Source organism: Topomyia yanbarensis, chromosome 1 (genome assembly GCF_030247195.1).
Source record: "Topomyia yanbarensis strain Yona2022 chromosome 1, ASM3024719v1, whole genome shotgun sequence".
Lineage (NCBI taxonomy): Eukaryota > Metazoa > Arthropoda > Insecta > Diptera > Culicidae > Topomyia > Topomyia yanbarensis.
This window is the reverse complement of record NC_080670.1, coordinates 28,333,410-28,354,662: the sequence shown is the minus strand read 5'-3', so window position 1 is coordinate 28,354,662 and position 21,253 is coordinate 28,333,410. Positions and strand designations below refer to the sequence as shown.

At 37.8% G+C, this 21,253-nt stretch overlaps 2 protein-coding genes across 2 annotated transcripts in view; both read right to left on the bottom strand.

Annotated features, from left to right (window-relative positions):
* Positions 1 to 9,759, bottom strand: part of LOC131677179 (CLIP domain-containing serine protease B9-like) — a 32,168-nt gene extending 22,409 nt beyond the window's left edge. Inside the window, exons 1-3 of the mRNA XM_058956874.1 lie at positions 9,538 to 9,759; positions 8,650 to 9,196; positions 8,286 to 8,575 (exon numbers count right to left, since the gene is read on the bottom strand). Of these exons, the coding sequence (XP_058812857.1) occupies positions 8,286 to 8,575; positions 8,650 to 9,196; positions 9,538 to 9,592 (892 nt within the window). The 5' untranslated portion in view covers positions 9,593 to 9,759. The remainder of the gene's footprint in view (positions 1 to 8,285; positions 8,576 to 8,649; positions 9,197 to 9,537) is intronic.
* LOC131694641 (uncharacterized) overlaps positions 1 to 21,253 on the bottom strand; it is a 79,062-nt gene that overhangs the window by 51,275 nt on the left and 6,534 nt on the right. The gene's annotated exons all lie outside the window — the stretch shown is intronic.

Below are 21,253 nucleotides of genomic sequence, written 5' to 3'. Positions count from 1 at the left end.
ATGTTAAAACCTCTATATTTAAAAAAAACTCGAATTATTCTAAGTCATGTTTTTTGCATGAGAATGCTAACCATAAATGGTCCGAAACGATGCTGTCAAAAAAATAGAAAAAAAAATGTATGCCAGCATCCGCATCAGGATACAGGACAAATGAGCTACCAATTAAGGATCATCCATAAATGACGTAACACTTTTGGGGAGGGGGTACGATAAAATGTGACTTATTTCGATTATAGAGCTTTTAGCTTAAGGAGTTACATACCTTTTTGTGAGAGAAATGTCAAGAGATTTTGAATTTACGTAAAGGCTTAAAGCAATGGTTTCATTACATCAAACTTATAATATTGTGGTAGTACATTTTTCGGTGAAATATATAAGCATAAGTTTATAAAAATGTGTTGATAATTAATTTAAGAGGTTGGCGGTGATCACGATTGAAGACCAATAGATCAACTAAAATCTCAAAGCTGAAAAAATTCCATTAGTATATGAATATTACTCGTACCTTAACTGTTAGTTGAATAAATGATAGTTTTTTCCTGCATTCGGGAACGTTTTTTTCTAAAAAAAAATCGCTGTTTTAAGCTCTAAAAATTGCATTAAAAAATTCTCATCCGCAAAACAAAAATTTATGCATACAAAAGGAATCGTTAAGACACGAGAACAATTAATTACGATCAATTGAAAAAAATGAAGAAAATCAGTTGAGTGGTTTTACAGGAATCGTGATCACGGAAAAACCATTTTTGGAAAAACAACATTTCGAGATGATCGAGTTTAAAATTTCAAGTTACCCCTGCTCTTGGTAGACGAAGCTCGCCTGAAAGCGCTGTAACTTTCGATCTATTTCTCAAATCTCTATAAAAATTTGGGAAAATATTCACAAGAACTTGTACTTTCAGATAAAGTAATAAAAACATTTCGGTTTTTTGAAAAATAAAAAGGTATGTAACCCCTTAACCTTCTCCGGATTAGAAAAATCCTTTTGAAAAATCTAACCCTATGTGCGGGGTTTGGATCAAACCCAGGTGAGCTGCGTACAAGGCAATCGATTTTCCAGCTACATATGTTTTACAGGGGTGGCCTTGCAAACAATATGACTTGTTGTAACATAGGAGGAATGGGGAGTAGTTAGCACGGTACGTAACATTCTTTACTGAAAAAAAAATTATTTAATTTGTTACGTACCAGGGGAGAGGGGGATAAAAAAAATTGTGAAAATTGTTACATTAGGAGAAGGAGGAGTCATTTTTAGGTTATGTTTGCATTACGTCACTAATGAATAGTCCTTTCCATCGCACTTATTAGTGTTGTTAAAAACAAAACAAGAGATTGGACTTAGTCGAACTACTTCCGTTGAATAAGGTACTTTTGAGTTGTTTGAGCTATGTCCAAAATAAAGTAAATTTAACTTAAATTTATGAATAGGGGAATGTGTTCGGTTGTCGGCACACTTTTGTTTTTGGCTCATAACATTACTCCAATTGAACAATATACAGGGTGTTTGGTTCATGGTTAAGAATCTCTCGGGGGGGGGGGGGGGGGGGTGATAGACTGCCATATTTGGAGAAAAAAATTGTTCTACACATACCATCAAATCTCAACCGTTACAGAGTTATTGAACTTTTTGTGTAAAAAACTTATTTGTCTTAAAATACCTCTAGCTTAAAAAGTATACTTTGTATTTTAAATGTTTCAGTTCCATTCGAAAGGTGAGAAAATTTTCTATTGAATGGTGTTCTCATATTTTTGACATTAAAAATGTCTTACTCCACTATCTGGGGCTAGGTGTCATTCTAAAATCTAAACTATCTCCCATGTAACGAAACTATGTAAGGTTTGCACGCTTATAACTCCGATATTACTAGATGGATTTTAATCATTCATACACCAACCGATTCAGAAACACCTAACTTAAATATTGGTAATAATTTAATATCTGCCCAATAAAAGTAGACTTTTGGAAATTGGTAAAATTAAAAAGTTCACAAAAAACGGGAAAAATACCATTCGTGAGGCAGATTTCTCAGACACAGCCGTCAAAAGAGGGCAGCTTAGTTGCTCAATGAAACACGAAAAGTCATAAATAGAAGCAACGCATGTCCGTTTAAATCAGTTGTTGCTCTTATCCCACACGAGCAACGTCGTCTCCGGGCGATGCAATAAGCGCTATCGATTTTCGGTAACGTTGGCATTTGCACACACTCGCACCTAAGTGACTAAACCATATACGGTTAGTTTATAAATAGAGGTGACGCGTACCCGTTTGAATCAGTTTTTGTTCTTATGTCGAACGGGTAAGATCATGGCTGCAGTGTCTGGGCACTACAATAAGCGGTAGACGCTATGCATTTTCGGCAGCGGTGGCCGTGTGTGGATTTGTCGGGTACCAGCATGGTGTCACAGAATGATTTGCAAAGTGGGTGGGCGGGGTGGTTTGGATTTAATTCAATACGGTGTGTGCTGCTTAAGAGTGTTGCGTTTGAAAAAAATATATTTATTTTTATGCATGCGTGTGCGTTGTAACTTGTTAATCCATGTTTACGGCGCATTGTAGCTGCGTAGGGTAAAGAGCCAATTGGTTTTCATGTTTCATATTTCGGTTATATGTTTTTTATCAGTAAGGCATCTGACAACATGCTTCTGTAGTTATTGCACTGTTCAGCAGCGTAGTATTTTATATAGGAGAGTACACTCAGGTTTTTTACGCGGATTTTGAAATTTACGCGGTTTTCATTAACGCGTTTTTTTTTTAAATTTACGCGGTTTTCATTTACACGGCCTGTATACCCTGCGTGAAAAATCTGAGTGTAATTGCATCGGAAACAATCACATTCCCAGCAGAACTTTTTGTTTTCTAATTTCAAACACTTTTGTTTCGTACTGCACACAACGGAAAATTTTAAAACAGAACTTACCGTCCCAGCAGCAGTTGAAGCGGGTATTCTTTTTCGATTCAAATTCAAGCCATGTCTTAAGCGTTACTGGACTTAAAATTGTTTTCCCAGTTTAACCAGTCAGAATATCTGTCCTACCCTATGTATTTAAAACACAGTTCTAATTGCGTTTTAAGGTATACAACAAATACGGTTGGGTATACTAATTTAAATTTTAAAATAAATCTGTTTTAAATTATGAAACAAACCGCTGTACTGAAGATATAATTATGTCAATCCTATTACCACATAAAACACCTATATAACATAAAACGCTGCAGAATTGGTTTAATAATACAATGTTTACACTACAGAGTTATAACACGTTTTAATAATTAGCAACAAGAAAAATGTCACCAAGATAGCATAAAAACCCGTTTTAACTGGTAGTGCGAACGTTGCATAACAATGTAATTTATCAAATAATTTCATTTTTCCACCATTAATCGATCAAGAAATACTTACACTTAAGATTGTTTACTTAAGTTCATTAGTACATTATTGAAAATTTAAATGGAAACGAAATTTCATATTTTATGGAGAATCTGTATATTTCCGTTGGCGGGCGTGGGTTTCCTCATCACAGCTCTCAATATGGAACTTTTCTTTTGAATATATTTTCTGGACAGACCAGCCTATTTTTACTAGATGGATCAGCCAAATAATGCCAATCACCTAGTGAGATACTTGATTAATTAATAGATTACCCTTAAAAGACCTTCAATAAATTATGTTTTAATGGGGAGGGTATATAGCAAATTGTAACATATGAAAACAGGCGAGTGAACAAGAACGTGTGTCGATATGTGTGATAGATAAAAAGCTATATTTTTAATGTCACCGTGGTCGTGTCCTGTACACAACCCTTTAATTTTTTAACTAATTAGTTTTAATTACTTTAACTGTAAAGTAGTTAAAAGTTAGTGATTTTGAGGAGGTTTTTGCTAATTTTCTCGAAATAATGAAGTATGATTATAGCAATATCCATTATCCAAAAGTTGGGTTTTAGGACGATGCATGATTTGTTCTTGGACGTCATATTTCTATCTCTTCTCATTTCTTTGTAATTTCATTACTATACTTTTCCTGTAACCGATTTGCAAGTGCTTAAAAGACTCTAATCTAAAAAATATGCTTTATATCGTTATTTACAAGATTTCATTGGAAAGCTGAGAAAATGTCCTATCAGTGTATGTACAAATATCTTTTAGTTAAGTGTGCTAAATGATTTTTTACTAACGAAATAACTCAAAATTTGTGTTTTTTGGAGTTTTTTAATTATTCTAATTATTAATCAACAAAATTTATCGTCACTATTGTTCATTTGGTGGCCCTTAATATTCTCTATATCTTGTTATTTGACACTTTATCTCTAGCGCTTTTCATTTCGCTGCAATTTAACAGTTAACACAGCATGACCTTATCACAAATGCAGTGGGTTCGAAATCGTTGTTTTTGCATATGAAACGAGAAGATAAAAATGATTTTGCTTCGAAACTAAAAGAGATCATTGAATGGAGTCAAAGGAAGAATTGTAGAAATTGCTGAGATGCATTGATTCTATGATAATTATGGTGAAGTTTATTATTTACTATTTTAATAAAATAACGAAAATGCTAATAATAACACTAACTTTAAACTAATTAACCTTGAAAAGAATACTAAATTCACTTAACTGAAAGGTATTAATACATTTTTCACTGTAAAATTTTCCTGGCTTTTGAATAAAATGAAAAAAAGTACAATAAGTGCCGTAATTTTTCAATTAGAGCTGGTACTAGTGAAAATCAGATAAAAATATCCAAGTTGAATAACCCAAAATCATGAAAATAAGGAAAGGTAAGTGTATCATGTCAAAGAACAAATTAAGCAGCTCATCAAGACTAACAATCTGAAATATTAAAATAATGAGGTTAACTATTAGGATTTTCAAGAAATGAACGAAAAATCGTTTGAAATTGTTTAATTTTCAATAAATTACTTTGAAAAGGCTACTTAAACTCATTAGCTGAAACATGTGAGGGCATCACTCAATGCGAAATTTTCTCACCTTTCGAATGGAACTAAAACATTTAAAATACAAAGTACACTTTTAAAGTTAGAGGTATTTTAAGACACATAAGTTTTTTACACTAAAAGTTCAATAACTCTGTAACGGTTGAGATTTGATGGTATGTGTAGAACAATTTTTTTCTCCAAATATGACAGTCTATCACCCCCCGAGAGATTCTTAACCAATGGAAAGCTAGAAGCCTTAGCTAATAACTTATGAAAGCTTATTCTGGCAACTTGAAAAAATTTATTAACAATTTAGTAAAATATTTTTTTTACCATTTTGAAAAATGTGGTCGGTTGTCGGCACCCTAAGATAATTTACTAAAAATGGAAAAAAAATATGAACGATAATCATCAAGATTCAAAGGGAAAAGGAAATTTATTCATTTCAACAACCATCAAAGGCATTGTGAATATTATTCTTCATCAGAACGACAATATGTGTATGTGAAAAACTAGTGCGAATTTTACGCACTGCTAAGGCACTGACGGATCACATTCACTGCAATTGAGTTAGTTTGAGGCAGTCCATTTTTTACCAAAGCTTCAGACAGATCAGGTAGAGTTCAGCCAAAGGGGGAGGGGGGCTACAGGGTTCAACCCCAAATTGTCTGGTCGTGACAATCTGGTATATACAGTGCTACTTAGCGGTGTACACTAGAGTGGGACATGGTTATATGAAAAAAATAAAATTTCGCTCCGAGTAAATTTTTGGGTCTCATTTAGCTCCCAGAACAACTCTGCAAATTTTTAGTTCGATCGGTGAAACTATATTTTTGTGCCCACTGTTTAAAGTTTACATGGGATTTCGTATAAGGAAAACGTCTTTTGCAAATTAATTCTTCCAAGTGTCACCCGTTACCTCCTAAAAATAAAAAGATGTATGATTTTTATAGGAAATTTGTCAAGGAAACAAAGTCGAGAAGACCACGAAACGATCTGATGCTTGTGGAAAAAGTTATTAAGCAAAAACCGATTGATGCCCTGAAGATTGATGAAAATTTTACTTTTCATAGCATCACTGCTGCTGACGGTCGAATTATATACAAAATCTTTAATTTTCTCTTATTATGTACAAAAGATGACTCAATTTATCCCTGAAAACTCTTGCGAAGTGTCCAGACAGTATAGAAAAATGATTTGGAGACATTAAGAGAAGATCAAAACAAAATTGCATATAATTGGACAACCAACAACAGTGGTGCTAGAAAAAATGAATATTTTATCAATCGTCAGAGCATCAATTGGTTTCAGCTTAATAACTTTTTTCTCAAGCGTTTCTGTGTTAAATTTCCTACAAAAGCCACATAACGGTTTATTTTTAAGAAGCAATGGGCGACTCCTGGAGGAATTATTTTGTGAAAGTTAATTTTCCCATATAAAATCCCATGTAAACTTTAAATAGTGGGCGCAAAAATATAGTTTCAGGGATCAAGCTAAGAATTTGCACAGATGGTCTAGGACCCAAATGGTACCCAAAAAGTTGCTCGGAGCTGGAATCTATTTTTTGTCCCACCCTAGTGTACACAACGCCCTATGGGCTTTCTTCATATGTAAATGTAAAATGCTAAACCGGAGGTCGCCTTCCTAGTTTTCAGAATGGTGCCAAAGATCGATCTCTGGTATCTATTCGTAAAGCCCGTTCCAAAATACCCATATTGATTAGGTGATTTAGAGCATTTGCCGCAAAAAAATGGGGTGCCGGAAACCCATTTTAGTAACCTTTTTAAAAACTGATCAAAAATATTTGTGACGAACATTTCGGTGCCATTCAATGTTGAATCACAAAATAGAATAAATTCACATCGTAAATATTCAATGCGCATATTTTTTTCGATCGATTTACTTCTTTCTATAACACTAAACTTTTGAGTAGATTTTAACTTGTTCAAAAAATATTTTGGCTGTAGAACAGAACATACGAAAATGTTTATTTCAGCTATCGGTACAAATAAAATATAATAGTTATATAGAGGTGCCGGCAACCGACCACTTTCCCCTACTTAACCCTAGGTTGATTATAAAAATCCTACTAATGAGTTGTGATTTTGCCGTGGTTAAATGGAAACTACCTTTAACACGGTTTACCCAAATTTTCTTTATTCGACGATATCCAGTAATTGAGTGAAAAGAACTCAATTTTAAATAGTTGTTCGTGTTTGTATCAAGAAATTTGAAAGTAAATCACTCAACATCGCAAAGTCCTTCTATTGAAATGTCCTTGCATGCCTCAAAAAGGAAGCCATCCCTCTGGTTCTGTGAATGGCAATAAACAACGTCGTTTCCAAGGCCAACCAACAGTTGTGTTGAAATGGTAGCGATGACCTCAGTAGGTTCTTTACGGACACAGTTAACCTCATTTTTATTGACAGTTCAATTGTACTGTTTACATGGACTTAGAAAAATTAGAAGATTCGCAATTCTCAAAAAAATGTCTAAGTCAATGTAAACAGTAGAAGCGAACTGTCAAAAATGAACACTTGAGTTCATTTGTGACGTCAGTGTAAGTATTCAATAGTTAACAGTTATTCTCTGTCTCTGTTCGCCACCACAATTTTGACGCCTGCTTGGGCCTTCTTCTAGAAGCTAGCATCCCTGGAAACTACAGAAACAGCCAGATTAACTTCGTGCGACAATTGAGTTCTACAAGATGACGACACGAATGAACTCATAATGAATGAAGTTCATGTTTGACAATTGAATACTTTACGCTGACGTCACAAATGAACTGAGTGTTCATTTTTGACAGTTCGCTTGTACTGTTTACATGGACTTAGAAAAATTCTTTACGATTTTCTTCGAGCGAATCTAGTCATCCACAAATTTTTCTAAGTCCATGTAAACAGTACAAGCGAACTGTCAAGAAAAGTGAGGTTAACTGTGCTAGTAAAGAACCTAATTCTCGGTGATTTGTTTACTTCGTCACTACCGTGAGTTCGAGTGCAGCGGATGTTCATCTATTTCAATCGAACTCACGTAACTCTTATGTAAACAAACCACCGAGAATTGTCAAACGAAGTTCATCCCGCTCTTTGCGTAGGGTTATGTCGGTTGGTGTAAAACCTAATTCTCGGTGGATTGTTTCCATGGGAGTTACATGAGTTCGAATGCAGCACAAACCACTATTTTCGCTTTTTTTGCAGGAAAAAAAGGCTACTCGACATGTTTTATTCCTTTCTTCATTTGACTTTGAAGAAAGAGTGGCAATGTTCGACGGATCGGGTGCAGATGGGGTGAAATGACTCGAAAAGGCAATTTTGTCAACGGTGGGCCCCCCAGAATAACTAAACTCACCCTTCAACGTCCTTCCGAATCCGGTCACAAAGTTAACATCTCCAGCGGCAGAGTTCCTGAAATCAGCCAAAGGCAAACAAATCGGCTGAATGAAATCCGTATACAAAATATCCCGGTTCAACCGCAGCAGCGCAATATCATTCAGTTTGGTCAACTCGCTATACTCCGGGTGCGGTAGTTTCTCTTCAACGGGAACATCAATCGGCGGATCGGCACAAATCCGCTCCTCATCCTGTTCGATACAATCGACATCCGTCGTGGTATCATACTCTCCCAACCGGACGCTGACCCTAAAATGCAAAAAACATCAAATCAATAACGTCTAACTTCCACGAAAAAAAAATCCATCACACAAAAAACCTACAGATTGCCCTCCTTCTTCTCGACCTCTCCCACCACACAATGCGCCGCCGTCAGCACGTACCGATTGTTGACCAACGACCCACCGCAGCTAAACTTTCGCTCCCCGCGAAAGTTCTCGTACTGCAGCATAGCCAGCCAAGGGAACTCATCAATATCTGCATTCTCACCGCCGTAGATTCGCATTCCGATGCTAACGCCACACTCATTGGTCCGTGGGTTCGGCAGCAATCCACCACCTATTTGAGCACGGTTTTCCGGCTGCACCGGTGTAATAGCCGATGGAATTTCCGGCGGTGGAGGAGGCGTTTGGAGCGTCGAATCTCCAGCCCCATTACCATTACCGCCGCCACCGCCACCGCCGGGACGTACGTTCTTATCCGGACAGCAAACGGATGGTTGCCGACTGGAGGCAGCACCGGTACAGGCGGATAGTCTTAGAAAGTCCCGCTCCTCCCAGGTCAGCAGTCGATCTCCGAAGAAGCTTAACATACTGCTGCAATCGTAGATCGAGGTGCAGAGGCCACGCTTGCGCGTTGGGGTCATACATTCTGAGGGATGAAAATAAAGCTGAGTTATTCAACGGCGATTGTCTGGGTTCGTTATCACTTGTTTTGTTACGTTCCAGAACGAACGAACGGAAGACCTTGAAACTTGTTATCGCCGAAAACTTCCTAACCGGTAGCAGGTTTTTCCCCCGTTCTGATCGTCGCACTTTTCAACTGGTTGAAGGTTTTTCTTTGCAAACCGTAAACACCGCGTAAAGTCACGTCGCGAAACAAATAAACCGGTTTTCAATTGGCAAACACAATAACCGGTTGGCCAATTCTACGACTAATGACCTCGCTCTTCCGAAAAGGGGTAATCGCTAAACAAAATCAACTGAACTTACGTTGCTGAACGGTACTTTGAATCACCAGGAGCAGCAGGAGTAACCGGGTGATCATGTTGTCCGCAACGGTGTCCTTACAAAACAAGAAATCTTAATCAAACACCACTGCCGAACAGTTCTAGATGCAATCTGACTGTCAACCGATTCGATCGAGTGGTGCTGCTTGACTAAGCCACTGAACCGCAGCTAAGCCACTTGATAGGTACCGTTCTGTTACTGTCTGTCTGTCTGTTAGTTCGTTTAGTTGTGTGGCGGCAGATAATCCGGTTTCGCAAGTGACGCGCGCATCACATCACAGCACCAACCATAAAGTTCCGCGAGTTCGGGCTCAGTCAGACTCGCGACGCAGCTTGTTTGTTTGTCTTTTGTTTTGTTCTAACAAGCTTCTTTGGTGAAGCAGTTAAGGTACCAGAAAGCGGTATGATTTGCTAAAGAGAAAGTGAGAGGCAAATATGGATGTCTCATCGTTCGTACCGTGATCGGTGATCGATTATACCCGGGGGGGAATTTCTTACATGCTGCATCGGGAAAGCACCGACTGACTGGCGAGGGTTGTTCGAGCTGAGAGAATTACTGTACAGTGGAATCCCGGTAATATGATCGCATGTAGGGGGTTAATTTTTTTTTATTTAATTACTTGCTATAACACTTACACCAGGGTTTTCCTTGTTTTTATATCAGTTTTAACAAGGCTATTAAAAACCGATTTAACATGATGAGATTAAATCATTCTAAAACATACTAGAACGCCTGTTAAAAATACCATTAATTTAATAATTATCTAAGTCTGAATAAAATTATAAATTCTAGATACGAATAGTTTTAAATATGACCAGAATTACAAATAAGTGGAACCCGGTAATAACTTCCAAACCTGGAACCCCGAAACTGATTCAGGCTACAGCTTTCAAGTCCAACTGCTGTCAGTTCATATACTTTGACAGCAGGCGGGATTCAAACCTGACCCAAGGGCTTTTGCGATTCATCTGCTTCGGTCTTAGATGATCGCGCGTGAACCATGAATCTGATACTTAATTTTAGTGTATGGTTCAGATGCTAGAAGAGAGTAAGTTTCCCCATATCACTAAAGTTCCCGGTCATGGCACCGTGTAACGTGTTGTCTAAAGGGCGAACACGAAATTATTGCGACACCGAAAATGTCATGCCAATTTTCTTATAATGTTTAAAATCAAACCAAAATTTTAGGGCAGTTTTATACATATATTTACTTCAAAAATCAAAAGAAAAGTTAATCGATGGAGCCTTGAGTGTAAAATTGAACGCATTTTCGCTTGATGCCCTCCATCAAAGTCTTTACAGTGTCATCCGGTGCCAGTTTCTCAGTTTTTTTTTCCATTTTCTTAACATGTCTTTGACTGTCTTCTTGCTCTTGCGAAGTTCCCGCTTCATCATTTCCCAGTACTGCTCCACCGGGCGCAGCTCCGGACAGTTTGGCGGATTCATGTCCTTTGGAACAAAATCGACAGAATTGGCCTCATACCACTCCAGGACACATTTAGAATAGTGGCATGATGCCAAATCTGGCCAAAATAGCGGAGCTTCGTCGTGCTGGTGCAAGAACGGCAAAAGGCGCTTCTCGAGGCACTCAGGTTTGTAGATCTCGCCATTTACTGTGCCCTTTTTCACGAAAGGCTCAGTCCGCAAGAGCAGATGGCCTGCCAAATGAGATATTTGGAGGCGAACTTCGACATTTTCTTCTTCTTAAATTTGTCGTCCACATAGAACTTGCTCTTGCCGGTGAAAAATTCCAACCCCGGAATTTGCTTAAAATCGGCTTTTATATACGTTTCGTCGTCCATATTTTGTCAGCATCTTCTCGTAGAGCTTCCGTGCCCGAGTTTTAGCCGTCGATTGTTGCCGCTCATCGCGGTTTGGAAAGTTCTGTACCTTGTATGTATGTAGTCCAGCTCTCTTCTTTGCATTCTGGACGTAGCTCTGCGACATGCCGATCTTTTTAGCCAAATCACGGCTTGAGACGTTGGGATTTGCTTTAATCATCCGCTTCACCTTTCCCTCCGTCTTTTTGTTTTTCGGTCCCGGTTTTCTTCCAGCTCCTTTGCCGTGGTCCAACGTCAACCGCTCCTGGAACCGCTTCAATACTCTGGAGACGGTTGAATGGTGAATGTTCAGCATTTTTCCCATCTGTCGGTGCGACAGGCCAGGAAATTCCAGGTGTTTGTAAAGAATTTGTTCTCTCGACTCGCGTTGGTTCACCTCTACATTCGTTGAATCGAAAAACACGACTTCGAGTTTGACAGCATGTAAACAATATACATCAATGAGAAAGTGTGCAAAATTTGGTTGATTTTTACCCAATGGTAAAACAGTTATGCCCTGTTGAATGTGTCGCAATAATTTCGTGTTCGCCCTTTAGTGAATATGAGCGACATTTTTTTGATTGGTCCAACTGAAGACATGAGGCTGCTAGGACCCGATCGATTCATGATAGCGCGATCGGTTGGTTAATGCTTGAGACCGTGTTTGAAAATTTATAAGTACCAAGAAGGTCTCTTAGTTGCCGTGTTTGAATGTTGGCGAGATCGCGGGCGTAAGTATGTGCGGATAATTACAATTGCATGTTCGTGTTTGTGACCAGGTTTGTGTTATCGCAAAGGCCACGAGCGTTTGTACGATTGAAATGAGAGATTGTGAATGTATATGAGAGAATATGCAATTGATTGTGTTAGTCAGTGTTGGTATGTATCTAATTTAAGATACAGCAAAAAAATAACAGGTCGAATAAAGATAAAAAATATGTATAGATTAAGTAGAGTCGTATAAATTGACCGAAATTATTTTTGGTATACCTGAGTGAAGGAAAAGCAAAGAAGAAGATGACAGCACTGGCGAATCGTCCGGACGTGTTGTCGTTAACGTCCAATATTTTTCAAAGTTTTTCAGTGATTTAAAATATATTACATCAGGAAAATGAAGTCAATCGTTTAGTAGGTAGTTTTTCCTGTTGAGTTACGTGTTAGTAGGTTGAAATATCGCGATAAAAGTGTGATTTTGCATAGAAATTTGTCGTCACAACTTTGCCATTGAAGTATGTGAAGTAAGACGCGAAAAAATACGCCCGTTCGTTCTGCTTAACGCTTGCAGCGCCACATGGACCTGAGTAGCTGATGCAACAATTTAACGGATGGAGGAGAATTCTTCACAGAAATCTCATGAATTTATTTATTCAGAGCTGGTGAGATCGTTTCATGTCATTTTTCAATACTTATCTACGTTCATAAATATTTTCCTTTTTGTAAATACGTGCCAGAATCAAAAAAAAATTTCATTCTGGAAGTGCGAATATATCGCAAATATCCTATTGATACTTGGATGTATACGCGCAGGGCTTATTGTATATGAAGGCGGCCTCAGAATCAGGGTGGCCAGACCTACCGATTTATCGGTAGTCCTACTGATTTTGGTCTTCCCTACCGATTCACAGACGACCAAGGCAAAACTACCGATATTTTGTTGTTCCTACCGAAAACTACCGATTTTTATTGATTTTGGACACATCATACTCAACATTCATTTTTTGGGTTGGATTTGGTCTGAGATCTGTGTTGTCAGTATTTTACAATTCTATGTCAATACTACGTTTTTGGGACAACAACCCGGCCTACCGATAAACTTTTAGTGTCCCTACCGATATTAAGGAATTCTATCTGGCCACCCTGCTCAGAATGTACGTGTAGGAACAGGCATTCTTGAAATGGGCCGTTGGATGTACAGTAGAGCTATTGCCTTTCATTTCCAGTGCCAAACATGTGTACATTTATCGATGAAAACAAATATATCATTACACAGATGTAGACAAGTTTCTTCCATAAAAGCACTGCCGGACAGTGGGAAATGGATTGTAACACACACATGAGTACAGGAAAAGCAAACTAATAGAAATACTACAATAATAGACTCGTGAAGTAGAAGCAAAAGGACACATGAAACATGTGATCAAACTACTTGAACTTGTCTAAATGCAGCCTTAATTTATCCAATCCGATCTTCTCAAATGAATAGAATCGAACGCTCAAATTGAACACTGAAAAAAAGTGACCAACGAATTCTAGGAAAGTAAAAAATGCAGTTCTGCGTCCATTTCTCGAAACAGCTGCCACAAATTCTCAGATGAACACATACACAATTGCATCACATAACAATTGTACTCTAGTACTAAAACAACTTCTTACTATAGTAACACTTATAGGCTTTTACTTCTACATTTCTTTAACAGTTGATCGTTAGTTTGGGATGGTGCAGATTATGAAAAAGCTCAAAACACAAAAAGTCCCATAAGCCTTCTCGGTCTCCTCAATGCACCACTACAAGGCGTATTGCAATAACCATCTTAAGGAAATTGTCTGTCAGAAGTTCGTTAGCACTAATGTGCGAAATATGCTTGATGGTGTTTGCAAATACCGTCAAACCCGTCAACCTAGGGGAGGGAGGAATGTTTTAATTGGAATATGTACAAAAAAAATCTAATGTCATTAGACCGTACCGCGTTTTGTTCAAATCAACCTTTTGCGTAGGTATTGCTGAAGTGGATTCATCTGAGATAAAAGTTCATCTTAGGATTTTGAGAGCAACATCACACCTCAGCCTAACCAGACCTATTTAAGCGTTATTCGCGAGATACAATTTATTTGGCAATTAAGATTTTTTGGAAATCTGCGACGGAATAACAGATCGAAATATGAATGACGTAAGTCTGTTATTCCGTAGGATATTACCAAACATTACAAATAAAGGGACGAACAATTAGTTCAAAACTAAAACTGAATTGTAAATAGTTTGTAACATTATGGAAATAAACATAATATGGACTAGCGCAAGCTTCTTTAAATTTTTTTCGATCCACTTTTTGAGTCGAGAAATCCTGCGAACCCAATAAATTTCAAAACTTTACTAATTTTCGTGTCTTAAAAGGTTAAATTAAAAAAAGTTCATCATCTCGAAAAATGAAAAATATCTTAATAAATTTTATTACAATAGATACAAATTTCTTTAAAACATTACGCTTATGGACTCGAAACGAAAACATGTCGTCTATCAGCACTTCTCTCTCTCTCTCTCTTTCTCTCTCTGTGAAAACTAAAGCTCAATGAAGGATATGAAAAATATTGCTGAATGTACCTGTAGGCAGCGAGAAAAGAAATATATAGAAAGAACAGCTCATGTTGAAAAGAAGGAAAATATCCATATAAACACAAGAATAAATAAACAGTATTTAATATCGGTACTAATTAGTTCATATCTATGTATTTGTTCATTACGGTTATTCAGCGTTTTTTTTTTAATATTACTTTCTATCAAATAATCTTGAATCAAAACTAGTTGACCCAATGACTTTTAATAAAATGACCTTCGACCTAACGGCATTCGGCCAAATAGCAAAATTGTTGTTTGTTTGTTTGAAATACAGTTTAACGTGTAATGTTCGTATTTTGTAAATTTGGTGAAATTGCTTTGGTAAATTTAGTGAGACTTCTCGCACATCGCAAGTATTCGACATTATCCCATTGCAAACTTAGAAATGGCCTGGGGCAGGGAACTCCACGGTTTCGAGTGTGCCTGATTTTTACCAGCAGAGATAGATTTAATATCGCGGAAAAAATACAAACAAGCAATAAAACGAAACTGGCCAGGATTTTTTTCTGGTTTGGCAAGCAATCTGCAGTTACGACAAACAAAGTTAGATTTATGTCACAAATGGGATTTTGAACCGGGCAAGGGAACTTACCACAAAAAGTTTCTTCAAAAACATCGACTACCTCTTTTAGACAGTGTTGAGTGTTTTTTTTTGTTATTTTTGGCCTGATTCGGCATCGTGCCGTCATGCAGAATCCGTTCTAGAGTTGTATAGGGTCATCAAGATAAATTTAGTGCTCAAAGGTTGCAATACTGCCCGGAATTCCAGTAAATCGAACGACACTGGGCAATTAGAAAATAACCGCTAAAAATCAGAAGTTAAAATTGAAATGAAAATGTAATGAAAATAGAAGAAAGCTGGGAGATGCATGCATGTGCCGAGGGTTCCTTTGTCTGTTTGACACAATAGGACTGACATAACGCTATAACAATCTACAAAAACCAAGTAACAATATACCAACAACATCCAAGTTTAAAAAATACATCTTAATTACGATCTCACGAAACATTTTCAAGCTACGGGGCTTACGAAAGTGTTATCCTTAACATATTGAACGAGGGCAGTACCACGTTCCTAATGTGATGAAACTGTGACTTCGGAAAAGTGACATTTTGTTTTCCAGTAAACCAACCACTTCGCTAACAGAAGGCATTAAAATCATTTAATATTGTGTTGGTGAATCCGCTTCAGATGATTTACAATCATGACGATTCATTTTCAAAGCTTGGCGACCTCTATACTCAGACAACCATGTGTACTTATAAAAATCAGATTGCCAAGAGTGATATCTAAAAAAACTGTACACTACGCAACAAACTACTATTAAATCAGCAAGGACTGCTCGTTATTGACGCATTCCCAACCGACACTTGTGAATCGAAAAAAAAACACCCGAATGGAGTGGCCGATTGTGAGCAACAAGACTTAAGCATCGGCGAAATCATGGCCGAAAACGACATCTATGTTTCCAAGTGAACAATTCATTGGACCAACAATAGTTTATTTTATTATTATTATTACTTTTGTAAGAAGAGTGAAAAAACCATCGACTTCGTTAAGGGGTTATATATGTTGAGACGCGGAAAAACAGGGAAAAGTTTGAATTTTTGTAAAGGTATGAAGACATATTTTTATGAACTACTTGTTATACGTCTAGCGTAGTGCAATGTCCAAGTTGCAAAATCCACTTGAGAACACGCAAAAATATTGTCGAATAATTGTCGAAGTTACAGCAATTTCCGCAAAACGCTTATTTTTCAAAAAGGTTTGCCGTGACTACGATTTCAGTCGAACAGCTCAACTGAAAGCATACAACTAAAAAAAAAATCATTAGTGTATGTGCCTGTGGTGTCCTTGAACGATTGATTAAAAAAACAATTTTCTTCTTTTTGGAAACGGGGACGATTTTTCCGAAAAAACACTATTTTCACCTGAAAATTTTTTTTAAAAAAATAATAACAATAATATTAAAAATTTGACGAAAAAATGGAATCGTTCAAGGACACGGCAGTTAAATAACGAACAAGCCAAAAAATAAAAAGTTTTGAGATCGGCTGAAAACTTTTTCGGCAATCGTAGTCACCGCAAAGACGTTTTTAAGAAAATATGATTTCGAGATAATCGCGTTTAAAGTTTCAAGTACAAGCCACGCCTCCGTTAGAGAGTAAGCTGAAAAACGCTGTAACTTTGCGTCTACAGCTCCGATCTTTATGGAAATTTGAGACAACATTCTTAAGAACTTTACGACAAAACAATAAAAAAAAACAAATTAGACTAATTTTGGAGCAATGTTGGGCCAATTTCGAGCCAATGTTGGATAAATGTCGGAGCTTCGTGTTGGGTCAATGTACGACCAATTTCGGACAATCTTCGCACCAATTTTTGACAGATTTCGGATCTGTGTCGAGTCAATTTCGAACCAGTTTTGGACCGAATTCGGATCAATTTTTCATCACTGTTAAAACATTTTTTTTGACCATTTTTGGACCAACTCTGAACCAAATCCGGAGCACATTCGAACTTTATACACAGACTAGCGAAGTGTCAAAAAAATGCAGCCAAACGAGCATGAGGGTTTTGAGAGGGGAAGTGCAAGAGGAAGCCCATGCAAAGCTTATGGGAGCTTCCGTGATGCCAGTTTACATTCATGGTTGCTAGTTTTACTGTTTTTCTCTCCGCTAGTCTGTTATATAAGGTGTCTGTAATTCGAACCGATTTTTTTTTTCGAGAGTTGTCCTACTGGAGCTGTAGAGCTAGGTTCTCGGAAGGGCTCCCCGTCAGAATCACATACTACAATTTGCAGACGAGACAGGCAATGTCGCCCAATAAAACACTGCAATAGGCCAATTGTAGCGGGCCGTGATTCTGAATGTGATATTCATTGTACGGTTCAGGCATGTGCGGGCGTAGGGAATCGCGTGTATCATCGCGAAGGGCTCGAACATTTGTACGTTAATGTGCTCGATCGCGTGTGCGTTTGTATGTCGCGTGTGCTAACGTGTAACTTCGCGTGCATAAATTCTATTTCATAACCGTGTGCCTTTCGCATATTCGCGTGTGTTCTAGAATAATCGCGCGCGGACCGTGAATCTGATACTTAATTTTTTGTGTACGGTTCAGATTCCAGAAGGAAGTGGGTTCTTCCATATCATTAGAGTTCCCAATCATGTCGTCGTAGAACGCGTGGTCTAGTGGATATGAGCTTTATTTTTTTTTTTTTTGATTGGTCCAACTGAATGTATAGACCTAAATTGCTAGAATGAAGGTTAAAGATTTCCAGACGTGACCGATTCATGATCGCGCATTTGCGGGTTGGCGTTTGAGATCGCGTTTGTAACTTCGTAAGTACTAAAACGTTCACACAATTGCCGCAGTGTTATCAAGTTTACGCGATCGCGGGCATAGGTGTGCGTAGATGATCGCGAAGGGCTTAAGCGTTCGTATGTTGACGTGTTTGTCGCGTGTATGTGACTTCGCATGTATAAATTCGATTTTGAAACCCTGCGGCGATTCATATATTCGCGGACCGTCAGATCAGATCAGATCTTTAGTTTTCGGTGTACGGATCACATTCTGACAGGGAGAGAGTTACCCCATATCACTAGAGTTTCCGGTCATGTCGCCATGGAACGTTTTGTCTAGTGGATATGGTAGTTATTTTTCAATTTTATTATTTTTTTAATAATTAACAAGGACCTAGATTGTTTGTACCGAGGATAGATACTTCCGGACGATCCCGATTCATGATGGCGCGAGCGCGGGAGTTTGTAGGTTGACACTTGAGATCGTGTTGGTAAGTTTATGAGTGCTGAGATTTTCACCTTATCACCGGGGTGTAATCATGTTTGCGAGTTCGTAGGTTGCTTGGAAAATCGCGAGGGTCTCTAACGTTTGTGCGCTGACGTGATTTTGTAACGTATGTTCTTGAATGGTTGCGCGAACCGTGAGTCTGATATTAAATTTTCAGTGCGCGGTTTGAATTCTGGCAGAGAGTGGGATCGTTTATATCGATAGGGTTCCCGGTCATGTCGCCACGAGACGTGTTGTCTAATAGGTATGGGCGTATTTTCTTAATTGGTCCAGCTGAAGGCATGGACCTAGTCTTCTAGGATGAAGGATAGACTTTCGGACATGACCGATTCGTAATCGTGTGCACGATGGCATTTTTGTAGGTTCCCGCTGAGACCGCGTTTGAGAATGTGTGAGTGTTAAGACGTTAACTATCACCATCTTTGTTGACCCAGCTGAAGGCGGGTGTAGAATGGCAGTATAGGACTCGAAAAGAAGAAATAAAAGACAATATATGAGAGACGTAATAGATTAGATAGGTACAAGATACAGCTGAAGTTATGATCATCACATGAGACATACATTAGTACTTCAAACACTACTAATACTTGAATAGCCAATCACCACACATAGCACATCCTTTCTCAATTATCTATTTGTTACTGGTTGATTGTTGGTTATGAGCTGGTGAATAGAGGAAAGGTATAGAACAGACAAAAGGCTCATATCAGCCCTCCCGGCCTCCTCGACACACCACTATCGAGGCGTATTGTAATCAACATCTTGAAGCGGGCTTCTTATATAAATCAAATCCTCAGTAGTCATAATGTTTGGTGGATTATTAACATGAGAACTAATTAACCTCTAGTAGTAGAACTTGGTGCAAATAAAAACTAAAAAGAGCGAAGGTCCTTATATTTAGATAACTCTATTGAATATATTGTGGCTTGATGATGTTTACAATACCGTCAATCCCATCAACCTGCGAGAGGGGGTGTCTGTAATTCGAACCGATTTCGTACAAATTTTGGACCCGTTTTGAACCAATGTTGGGTCAAATCGGAATATTTTTAAATAATTTCGTACCAGTTTTGGATCAATTTTGGGTTATTTTCGATTAATTATGGGCCAATTGCGGATCGATGTCGAACAAAATTTGAACCGATATCGAACATGGATGAATGGAGGACAGTAAGCCTAATATTGCAATCTAGGCTGGATGGCGGATCCAAGATATCTTGTCATACATACATTTGGAACAACATCAAATGTTGTTTCAAACTGTTCTGAACTCCTATTAGACAGTTTTCATGACGCCACTCGCGTTACGCTTTGGTAAAACCAAGCTGGTGTTGTGGTAGTCTGACCAATTTCGAACGGTAGCAGTTCGACGCAGACTTCCTCGAATTACTATTAAAATAGAATATTCATATGCGATGGAGCAATTAATTTCATTATCGTTTCAGATAGTAGGATACTGCAAAGTATGCTGGAAAATTGTTCTTTTCTTAGCACAAAAACCTCGGTCTAAACTAAATCTTTATGAAAATTATTAATCATAAAGAGGACTCGTGAGAAGGAAGACAAGCCGAAAGGAATAATAAAGGGAATAAGAATTCAAATACATTACATTAAAACAGGGCCGGTTGATGGAACGATGCCCTGTGAACGAAATAGGCCCTCGGAACTAAATCGCGCTAACATCTACTCAAATAAAGTTTCACGTGAAATTATGAACAATCGAGCTTACACATCGAGAAAACCTCCGCTGTAATGCTGAAGTCGGTATTACCCGAAAAATCAAAAATGATGAATTCAAATAACAAAAAGCACGCGTTACAGCTCGAAACAATAAATAGAATCTCTTGATAAACATTTTTGTTTCAAGTCCACAAAATTTTAAAAAGTTTCGAGAATTTGGAGAAGATCGGCCCAAATCTGTATGTTGTTAAAGTTTTATAATCCAGTAACCCATAATATTATTCACTAACAAATGTCTTCATTGGGACTGATGATCTGATCTTACTTGAAATATTCTTATGTTTCTCCCAAGGGAGTCACTTTGGACCACTGACCTTTAGTTTATTCATCAAAGATCTATGCTAGCACATCATACCAGAAAACTTGCTCTAAATCTTGTCGTATTTACTCATCTTTTTTATTTTTTTTAATTTTGATTATAGAGGTTTTAACCTTAGGATCATTCGCCTCTTTTCGGGTTAGAGAAATCTCTTTGGAAAAATTTCTAATACATAATGAGAAAATTTAGGTATTAGATCTGGCACCAGATACTAAAATAAAATCTATTCAACATATCACGTCACGATGAAATGATCTCAACGATGTTCTAAACGTACTGAAATGCAAGCTACCATCATTGCTCTAAGCACGCTTTGTATCAAAGCAATCCCTACGTAGGTTCTTCTAACAATAGTCCATCAACAGTAACCAAACCTAGCACAAAGTTTCAACCGTCCCGTATATGATCAACGCACATAGAAGAAAATAACGTCAAAATGCATTAAAATTCAATGATTCTAATGTTCACTGAAATTAAGCAAAATAAAATGATTCCAATTTGGCAAAAGTGTAAGCAATTCTATGGGATCTGGTTGAACTCATATAGAACAGTGTACGATAGTTCGGTACTGACACGTGGGAGATTGATTGCCCTAAGTACACGTCGTGGCCTGAGAATAAGAAGACACAAGGTACCTGGGTAATTTCAACGGGATTCTCATCACTCGAACACCG